This window comes from Cavia porcellus, unplaced genomic scaffold (assembly GCF_034190915.1).
Source record: "Cavia porcellus strain 051 isolate PalLab524CR breed Dunkin Hartley unplaced genomic scaffold, mCavPor4.1 scaffold_33, whole genome shotgun sequence".
NCBI classification, from domain to species: domain Eukaryota; kingdom Metazoa; phylum Chordata; class Mammalia; order Rodentia; family Caviidae; genus Cavia; species Cavia porcellus.
The window spans coordinates 21,512,049-21,522,831 of NW_026947516.1; the positions used below are offsets into that span (position 1 = coordinate 21,512,049).

General features: G+C 47.0%; 1 protein-coding gene across 7 annotated transcripts in view; it reads right to left on the reverse strand.

Moving 5' to 3' along the window:
• The window catches only part of Sh3kbp1 (SH3 domain containing kinase binding protein 1), a 324,470-nt gene extending 316,674 nt beyond the window's left edge, over positions 1-7,796 (reverse strand). For all 7 annotated transcript variants that reach the window (XM_023563617.2, XM_003466417.5, XM_023563616.2 and 4 more), the window contains exon 1: positions 7,645-7,796. In XM_023563617.2, the coding sequence (XP_023419385.1) occupies positions 7,645-7,648 (4 nt within the window). In that variant the 5' untranslated portion in view covers positions 7,649-7,796. The remainder of the gene's footprint in view (positions 1-7,644) is intronic.
• Positions 7,797-10,783: the final 2,987 nt, after the last annotated feature.

Consider the following 10,783-nt stretch of genomic DNA (forward strand, 5'->3'; position numbering starts at 1 on the left):
AGGGGGGGCTGGGGATTTAGCTCAGCGGCATAAGCGCCTGCCTTGTAAGCAGGCAGTCGTGAGTTCGATCCCTGGTACCGATAAAAACGAAAAAGACCAAAAAAAAAAAAGAAGGAACAAGGGGCAAGACAAATATTGGAGCTGCTATCAAAGTGACCAGAAAGATAGAAATACCCACAAGGAGATGGAAGGGAAGAAATTATGGAGGAGAAATTCTGGGCTCAGTTTGCTAAGTGCTCCATTTGAGATACTTAAGACACATACGGGTGAAGTGAGCTAGGAGGTTATAAATAATCAGCTCAACCAATATTAATTTGAGGCATGCCATGTGTCAGGCAAGAAACAGAATAACCAAACAAACCAAGTTGCTAGCTTCGTGGTGATTACTGCTGAGTAGATCCTCGGCCAGAGGCAGAGATCAAGACTGGGGAGAAGGATTCAGGCATCATCAACAGAAACCTTGAATGAACAATGTGCTTGAGCTCCCTGAAGGGCACACTTTACACATGAAGAGGACCAGGACTAACAGTGCCCCAGAGGTGGACAAGAAAGAAGAACCAGTGACAGAGTGCAGCAGGGGAAATTGGGAGTAAATAGGGTGTCTCAGAAGCCAAGAAAAGAGTTCCAGTCTTCACAGTGTCAAAAGCCAGTTAAGTCAAAGATGCTATCTGAGACTGTGTGCCCTGTGATTAAGAGATCAGTTATTCATCAGTTCCCTCAGCATAAAGTTTCTAGAACACAACTGGGCCAGTGCCAGAGGACAGTGGTCCTGGTAAGTGCAGTGTAGACGCCATAAGGAAAGTGGGAGAGGGAAGAGGGACTCTCTGAAGAAACACAGCATTGAAGAGAAAAGAGAGGAAAAAGAAAATAAATGAAAGATATAACTTTATGTTGTTAACTTAGTCTGTTCGCTGTAGCTATTACAAAATACTGAAGACTAGATAATTTATAAAGAATAGGAGCTTATTTGGCTCACACTTCTAGGGGATAAGAAGTCCAAGAGCATGGTTCCAGCATGCCAAAGAGCACCACGTGGTGTGACAGAGAAACTATATTTATACTCAGGTCTCTTACAAAGCTACTAAAGCCATCATGGAAGCCTCGGTGTCACCTAATTCTACTTGTGTCCCAAAGTCCCATCTCTGAATACCATTAACATATGAATCTGGGGGTTAAGTTTCCTACACAGGAACTTTTTAGGGGACACATTCAAATTATAGTAGGTGGCTTTTTTTCTAGTACTGGAAATTGAACCCAGAGTCTTCACACTGAGCTCCATCCCCAGTCCATTTTAGTTTTTTGTTGTTCTTGTTTTTGCTTTTGTTTTTTGAGACTCACTAAATTGCTCAGGCTTGGCTTGAACTTGCAATCTTTCCTGCCTTAGCCTCCCAGAGTATTGGAATTATTTTGCCAGTTACCACCACATCCAGCTGGCAGCTTTATTAATAAGTTTTAAAAATCTAAATTTAAAATTGAAGGTGGAATCTTCTCAAGAAAGAAGGCAGTTGACTATGAATGCTCAATTACTCAACAAAAAACAGGAAAAGCCAAGTTTTCTAAAGGGCAGTGACATCAGGTTAATGTTACCTCCTTACATTCCAAAGGCCCATATCCTAATGCCCAGAACTTGTAAATTTGTTAGGTTACACGGCAAAGGAACATGAAGGTTGCTAAGGCTCCTAATCATTTGAGAGACTGAGATTATCCAGGATGGTTCAGTTGGGCCCAATGTCAGCCTAAGAATCTTACACACGAAGAAGGACAGAAGAGTCAGTGTCAGAGTGACATGAAGTGAGAGAGATCTGACTATCCATTGCTGAGTTTAAAAAAGGAAGAGGCCAAGAGCCAAGGAATGCAATCCAACTCTGAAAGCTGGAAAAGACAAGGGAAGGAATCCTGAGTCACCTGGAGGAATACAGTCCTGTTGACATTTTTATTTTAGCCTGGTGACAGATTATAAACTTGTGATGTCTCAAGCAACTAAGTTTGCTGGTTGAAGCAGCAATCAGAAACTCATCCCTAGGACAGCAACTCATTCCTCTGGAAAGTGCTAAGTAAAGGAAAAGAATCAATCATGATGGAAAGAGAGAGAGAGAAAAGAAGAAAAGGAAGGAAAGAAGGAAGGAACACAGGTTTCAGGTACAGAAATAGTAAATATGAAATATCCTAGGGCTGGGGATTTAGCACAGTGGCACAAGTACCTGCCTGGCAAGCACAAGGTCAAGGTAATGAGTTCGATCCCTGGTACTAAAAACTATAATAATGATAATGACATACTTTAAAGTTTCTTCTAAACAGGATGAAGAGAAGAGAAAGATGACAGAAGGACCTGTGGGATACTCTGATAAAAGTCCAAGTGACTAAGACTGAGAGGCGCTGACTAATACACCCAGGTGCTGGAGGCCTGGCTTGGACTTTGTTCATGACAGAATCAACACTGTACCGCCTTAATACTTCCATAAGAGTTTCTTTTTTAAAACGATAAGACCACAATGTTCTCCTTCTCTAAGGTTACAGTCACTTACAACAGCATCTTGCTTGTGGACAATGTGCCCTGTATACTCCAGTGAGTCACAAGAGCTCATCTTCAAGGCAAGGAGGTTCTACACTTGACTTTGCGTCAGAACCACCTGAGGACAATGGACCTGACCGCTGTGTGCCCCCTCTGCGGCTGAGTTCCTGAGCTCTGAGAACAACCACAGCCCCTTTCTACATCCTGCTGCCATGCCCCCCAGCCTGGGAACAAAGCTGACTGCTAGGATCACAGCACCCCTTGCTATAGCTGCATACTCAGCCTTTCCCATGCCCCCAATCTCGTGCCCATCACCACACCTCAGCCCATCCTGCTCAACCCCCTACCTTATCCATAAAAGACCCAGCTCAATAAAATAGACTCAGAATCTCCTTTGGGGTTACTCCAGGAGGTCCCACCCTGAACCCCAAATTCATGCTGGTTGTGCTCTTTACTGGCTTGTCACCATTTACCTAACAGAGGGCTCATGAAAAATGCAGATTGCTGACCCCCTCCCCCAGTTCCTGATCAATGCTGGGATGGGGCCAGAGACTTTGCATTTTTTTTTTTTTTTTTGAGAAACGGTCTCACTATGCAGTTCAGGCTGGCCTTGAACTCACTCTGTAGCCCAGGCTGGTCTGGAACTCACGAGGATCCTCCTGCCTCAGCCTCCCAGTGTTGGAATTACAGGCATGTGCCACCATGCCCCTGCAAGACTTTGTATCTTTAAAGGTATACCAGGGGAACCGCACTCTGAAAACTACTGTCTTAGGGAGTCTCCTTCTCTAACACTAAAAGGAGTCTAGTATTTTCCTCCATCACTTCTTTCCCATGATGAGCCTGACTTCTTAGTTCTCAGCATTTTGCTCTGCATTATTCTGTATCTTTTCCCTGGTATAGCTTTTCAGTTATCCATATGCCTAACAGGGAATAAAGGTTCCCATAGACTGATGTTAAATAACCATAGAACGTAACTAGAAAGCCAGTCTCCTCACCTATGAGCTTCCATGTGCCATCCTACCTCATCTTTTAGTGAACCTGGAGAAAAAGGAAAGTGGTTCTGCATCCAGGACTGATAACCCATCCTGGGTATGCTACCAAACACAAACAATTCCTCAGAACACCAGTGTTAGGTAAGAAGACCACTCTTTGACTAGGTTGGAACAAAACACAAACAAGTCAAGCCATAATCATATCTGAAAACAGATAAAACATGAGCTTTGTCCAAACCACGAATGTGACTGGTCATCTCCAATCCCACCTAAAACAAGTAAGTGCTGCTAAAGCTGGGCGTGGTGGTGCACACCTGTAATCCCAACACTCGAGAGGCTGAGGCAGGGGGATCAATGTGAGTTCAAGGCCAGCCTGGGCGTCATAGTGAGTTCGAGGCCAGCCTGAACTAACTACATAGAGACCCTGTCTCCAAAAACTAAAAGAAAAAGTACAGTAACTTCTATTTAGCTACCAACCCCAGCTTAAGCCTGGCTCCAATTTTCGCCACTTCCAGACTATTTGTTTAAAAGAAAATCACAAAAGTACCCCTGGTAGCAGCTAATCCATAGCAACACCTGGCTCTCATAAGCACGCTCCAGCCCCGCCACCTGACACAGGTGCAAACTCTCTGAGTCAGCCTTTCTCACACCCTCTTGCGTGCCCCTCAGTCTCCATGGCACCCATTCTTCCTGCAAGGAAAAGGAAACAGCTTGCTTAGCCCCAGGTGTTCCCTTGGCTAACCCCAGGGCAGAGGAGGGTGGCTGGAGAGGTAATTCACACTTCAACCTTCAAATTTCTGCTCAAACACGTTCTCCTCAAAGATACTCTCCTTACTGCTCTCCAGCCTAAACCAGATTCCCCGCTCTCTGCTCTTCTTTCAGGAGACCTGTCACAGCTTTTAGTTACACATTGCCACGACCATTTGTTACAGTTGAAATGTCCCCTAAATGTCTCATGTGTTTGGAAGATGACTGGATCATGGGGGTGCTATACTCATCAGAGGACTCATCCAATAATGAGTTCAGCACTTAGCTGATGCGCTGTTAGAGGACAGGACCTAGTTGGAGGCAGTCACCCAGGCGAGATCTGGAAAGGCATGTTCTTGTCCCTCCTTCAGTCATTCTGCTTCCTGGCTGCCAAGCATTGAGCACCTTTACATCTGCTATGCCCTTCTGCCATCCTGTTTCTGCTTTAGATCAGCCAACCACTGACTGAAACCATTAGCCAAAATAAACTTCTTCTTTTAAGTTGTGGGCGTCTGGCATTTTGTCCCAGTGATAGGCAAAGTGACTAGTACACCCACTACATTTCAAGCCTTTCACTAGACTGAAAAACCCAAGCTGGCAGGTCTGTATGCATTGTGCATTTGTTTCTAGCACAAAGAGAAAGGTCAATAAATACTGGACAGATAAATGCATAAATACTGCCACTGTGTGCAACATACTTTAAAGCAATCATACATATAGATATTGACGAAGGAATGTCAGTAATGCAAGAAGTACTCAAGTGATTAGAGAAAAAAAAACCACCAGGGTCGGTGCAATCAGAATGACAGTAAGGTTTTGCTTATGACATTATGGATAAAAGAGGGTAAAGGTCATGCACAATGAAGATGGGAGCCTTTCCTCCATTTCTAATTCAAGACCTGTTTCTGGGAACCAACACATTACATTCATTTTGGCTTTAGCTTAGCATAAGGCAGTCTACTACTGATACAAAACACTGCTTTAAAAAATCCAAACTTTGCTGTTACTCTGCAATTCTTTAAACAGAGGTCATTTGCTGTGTTTGCAAACCTTTTACTACTCCTAGATTTGCGTCATAATATTTGTACAACTGTAATTATAAGAGGCTTTCCCTGTGTCTGGCACTGTAGGCATCTCCCAGCAAGTTCAGAGGGCACTTCTGATGGGTTTTTGTAAGAGGCCATTTTGCAACTAAGCAGCTACATTTCAGGGTTAGGGAATTGATGCTTCTCAGGTATTTCTCAAATCAAAGACTATATGATACGGTTTTATTGTGTTATCCATCAACAGAAAAATCATTATCAGGCCAGGGAAGAGAACATGTGTATCAGATTGGTAACATGGATAAATCTACCAAGCAGACTCAGTGGAAGGGGGTGTGCCTGCATAGGAAGACTTACAAAACCAACTATTAATACCTACACTTCATAAATTCACTACTGAGGATCTTTAGAAAAGAGCAGGTGATCTTTATGCACAACTCACAGCAAGTATCTTCAATCCTACTATAAATGTCATAATTAAAACTCATTTTAATCTTTATACCCCTAAGTATTAAGTTCTGTAATAAATGAAATTCAACTATCACCCTCTACTCGTGGTACTGGTTACATACTCAAGATGCTTCAAAGGGCTACAAACCATAGAAGCACTCTCCTATTTTCTTAGGGGGTTCTCAAGAATGAAAACAGTTCAGATCTGAATGATAAACAGGTCTGTTTCTTCTCAAAGGAGACTCAGTGGCCACAGGGAGCAGACATTTGGATTTCACATCTGCGTGTGGAACCCCTCAGCGATCCACTTGAAATGAAAGAGCATCTCTGATTATCTTAGGAGAAAGCATATACCAAAGTGATCTCTAAGTTTTAAAGTACACACTTCTGTAAATGAACTAAATCATCTTTTCAGAGCCCAAAGCAAAACAAGAGTGTAAGTTCTGTATCTTGCATGGAGTAGGAGGATTTGATATGGCCCATTCATTCATTCAATACAGATTTATTTAAGGCTTGATCTATGCCAGACACCAAAGAAAACAGTTCTGAGCAAAACCATGCAACAAAGTGCTGTCCTTCTAGCCACACAATGAGTTTCCAGTAGAGAAGATAAATGATAAACTCTAATATGTAACACTGCTATTAAAAAGAAGAAAAATTACCATATGAGAAAGGGTAACAAACTAATTTAGACTAGCAGTGGTTCAAGGATCAGACAAGAACACTGAAGGGGAAAAATACATTTAAGCTGAGAAACCATCAGATCACCATCACTTTGGATATGGAAAACCATTTCAGCAAATGTCCACAAACAGGATTTTAACTTTTGCCTCTGAACAACAGACTGGATAAAACCTCCCCTTCCAGTGTCTCTGCCTTCATGAGCACCTTATGACTGCTTATCACTGCCTGACTGGTGTAGCCAAACCCTATTACCTCAACACAAAAATGTCTCACTTTATTATGATTTATTACAATGTGCAGGCTTCCCATGCCTGGCCTAGAAACACCCAAAAATATTACAAAAGAGGTTGCCTCTCAGCAAGAATATTGCCTGGAGAGACTAAACGTTTAATAACCAAGGCAATCTCAAGTCCTTTTTCTAATAAAGTGCCAGCTCCCCTGGGCAGTGAGGTGATTCCCATACTACTAGGTCTATACCAAGTGGGACCCATGCAGCCTAATACTAACTGTCTACTTGGAATATGTTTGCTCCTCTGTAAATCAAGGACTGAATCATCATTTCCAGCTCCTGGACCCTGTAGACTTAGAGGAGGCTGGGGGAATTGGCCTTTGAGCATCACGGTGCAGAAAGCTGGCCAGGTTGGAGGAAGACAAGCAGACAGGGAGTCAGGGCCGGGAGCAAGGGGCGCACCAGGCCTGCTACTGGGGCGTTTCCCACCCCCTTCACCCTCGTCAACCCCCAGGAAAGGCAACCCAGCCTACTGGAAACCGCGAGATTCCAGGTTTCCCCGAGGCAGGATCAGACCGGCACCACAAGCCCCGCGCAGGGCCAGAGCCCACCAGGTCCGGGTACCAACGTCTGCAGCGCAGAAGGTGCGCTTGGGCGAAAAAAATAGCCCAAAACCAAACTCTCCCCGCCCACCCGAAAAGCCAACCACACCCCCCTACATCCCTTAGCCCAAACCGCCCCGGACCAGCCCCCGCGATCCTCTGCCCAGGCCCCAGCGGGTTCCCGTCCGCGCCGCGCGCGGGCTCGGCACGAACATGGGCGCAAGTGGGAGTGCATAGGGGTGCGCGAGGCAGGCGAGGACGCCTATCGAGGACGTCACCTGCCCTGGCCCTGTCCCGGATCGCCCTTCCCAGATTCGAGGTCCCGGAATGGGCGCGCCGCCCCCAGGCTGAGATGGACTCTGGGACCCCGGCGGACCCCACTCACCCATTGGCGCCAAGCCGGGCCGGGCCGCTGAGGCAGCGTGAAAGTTGGCGGAGGCGGGCGTGGGGGTCGGAGCGCCGGAATCTAGGCGCGGGGTTTGGGGAGCGGGCGTCGGGGAGCGGCGGCGGCTGGGCCGGCTTCTTTCTCAGTAAGCGGTGGCGGCTCAGCGCCCCCCGCTGCTGCCTCTGCTGTTGCTGCTGCTGCTGCCCCGGGGCGACTCCTGCTGCTGCTGCTGTTGCTGCTGCTGCTGCTGCTGCTGCATCGCGGCCCGCTGCGCCCGGCTGCGCCGGGTTTCCTGCTCCCCGCGAGTGGAAATTGCAAAAAAAAAAAAAAAAAAAAGCGCCGCCCAACCCAGCGCCCGGCAGCGCGGCCCCGCCGCCCGCTCTCCCCTCCTCCCCCTCCTCGTCGCCGCCGCCGCAGCCGCCGCGATGCTCCTGCGGCTCCGCCTGCAGGGAACGCGCGGCCGCGGGGGCAGGGGCGGGGCTGGAGGGGGCGGGGCTGAGAAGGGGCGGGGCTCTGGCCGCGGCTGGCCGGGCTACTGGGGGCGTCCAGAGGCTGAGGCGCCCTCCTCGAAGCCGACTCGGTCTGGCCCCGGTTTCCAGCAGTCGCCCCCTGCCCGCGGCTGCTGGGCTAACGCCCCGGGAAATGCCGCGAGACTCCTCGAGACCTGAGGAGATGGGGTCCGTGGGGGAGGGGGCGTCGAAGTTGAGGGGCACGTGGAAAAGGAGCAGGGGGCGGACCGGGAGGGGGCGGGAAGAGATGGAGAACGGAGGAGGGGCGGAGGAGAGAACCTGGGCGGGCGAAAGGCGGAACACCTGCGGAGAGTTCTGACAGGTGACCCCTAGGCGCTGGAGGGGCTGCAGAACGAGGCTGAGGGCACCGGGAGAAAGGTCCCTGCGGTGCCGCCGGGGAACGCAAGCAGGCCAGGCGCGAGGTCTGCACGGAGGAGGCGGTGGGACGGAGACGGGGACGGGGAAAGAGAAGGGCGCAGCCGGCCTGTGGGCTGCCACCGCCTTTCACTCACAGGGGCCTCCCGACTCGGTACGACCGCCTGGAAAGGTGGGCTTCGCTCGCTTGGGAGTGTTCCAAGGCTCCGATGGTCTCGGGAATCTATTGAGACCAGGGCTGGTTCCCACCCCGACAGGCATTGGCGTGCCGTGTTCATGCTCAGACCTGGACAGCCAACCGTTTAGTCTGCACTAAAATGAAAATAAGGAATTCGTCGGAATTTTCTAGCAATCCACAAGCGCCCTTCTGGGTTCATTCTCCACCACACCTTTCAACCATAGATACTCTGCTGCTCCCACACTGATTTGCCAGCCTGTTGTTTCCTTTTCGCTTTCCACCATCTGGTGGTGGGAAGAAATAGTGAACTAGATGGGAGCCGTTCAGTCTGGGTGAAAGTAAGACAATAGAGAAATTAGACTATTGGCCCCTGAAAATAGAGGAGGCAAAGGGTTAGTGGACTGACCCAAAGGGGACAAATAAAAGCTGATCCCCTATCTAATGGACAACTGTCTTCATACCTCACCTATGATGATGGAGCAACTCATAAATTGGCCACATCCTGGAATTTCCACAGAAAGACATTCTTATAACTGTTTAATTAGCTTTAAAAATCCTGAGCCAAGATCTTACCAGCAAGAGATCAGTGACAGCATCTTTCTAAATACTGTTCATATGTGTCAGAGTGATCTAAATGAGAATGAGGTGGAGTCAGAAGGCTTATTCACACGGCTGCTGCTGAGATTAAAGTAGTGGTGGCATCAATGTCAGACTCTGAAGGAATGAATTAAAGAACCTGGAGATTAAGAATCTGAAGTGTTGAAAGCAGGGATGAATACTCAATTATACCTGCTGCATGTATCGTGGTGCCTCACTCATTATGAGTCTTGGCATATCATGGTCTAATCGAGACAATGCAGCCACATGATACAGTCTGACAGTTGGCAAACACAGAAACCCACAGAGCCTGGCTAAACCCACTGTCACCAGAACTCTTGCCCACTGAACCACATGTAGAAGAACTGGTCTGAAATCTGTTCAATTCCAGAGGTGGTTCTCATAGTTAAGTCTTGGGTCACTGGATCATCCTAATTCTCTTCCGAAGAGACAGGCCCCTGAAAGTAATTGGTGTGTTTCAACATGGAAATGGCTCAGCTAGATTTTCAATGGCATGCAGCTGGAATGCTGAAGCTTCTTGGCTGGCTGCCCCATGCATTCTCAGAACAGTGAGTCAAAAGTCACTGAACACAGCTGAATTCACCTGGACATTGGAAGAGAGCAGAACTAACATTGGCAGCAAAAGTTGGCAGGGCTTAAAAATCAGCCGGTTGTCCTGTTTAATCTTATCCATCTCTGTCCTATGTGAGGAACACATTTTTCTCATTGTATTGTTTTGCCAAATGTTCACTTGAACTTTTTCGGTCTACTTTTTCTGTTGTTGTTTTGTTGTCATCATCATCTTTTTTCTTTTTTTTTCTTTTCTTTTTTTTTTTTTTTTTTTTTTTTTTTTTTTTTTTTTGTGTGCTGGGATGGCACCCAGGATCTCATGCATGCTAGGAAAGCATTCTACCACTGAATTACACCACCAGCCCTACAGCCCTATCTTTTCCATCTTGATCCAAAGTACTGATCCCTACTCCTTCTTCTGAGTATTCTTCCTGAAAGGATAAATTTGTCATTCTTTTATCACAAAAGAAGGGCTAGGGATGAGCAAGTCCCTAGGTTCAATCCCCATGCTGAAAGAAAGACTTATGGCAAGACATTTTTTTAAAAAATTCCTCATCTAGGGCCGGGGGTTTAGCTCAATGGCCCAAATGCCTGCCTGGCAGGCACAAGGTCGTGAGTTCAATCCCCAGTACTCCCCCCAAAATTCCTGATCTATGCTCTGATTTTAATACCTTAGCTAACCTAAACTGTATCAATTACATTCAAAACACTATAGATTTTTTCATTGTTTCTTGAAATTTACAAGGGAAAATGCCTTCTTACACATATTGTTTAGTTCTTCTGAATTGTTCCTATTGTCTTTTCATTTTTCCTTTGAGAAACTTTTGCTGACCAGCACTGGGGAAGACTTCAATCCAGCTGCTGACATGAATAAATTTGCAATTCCACATCCTGCCTCCCAGTAAGGGAG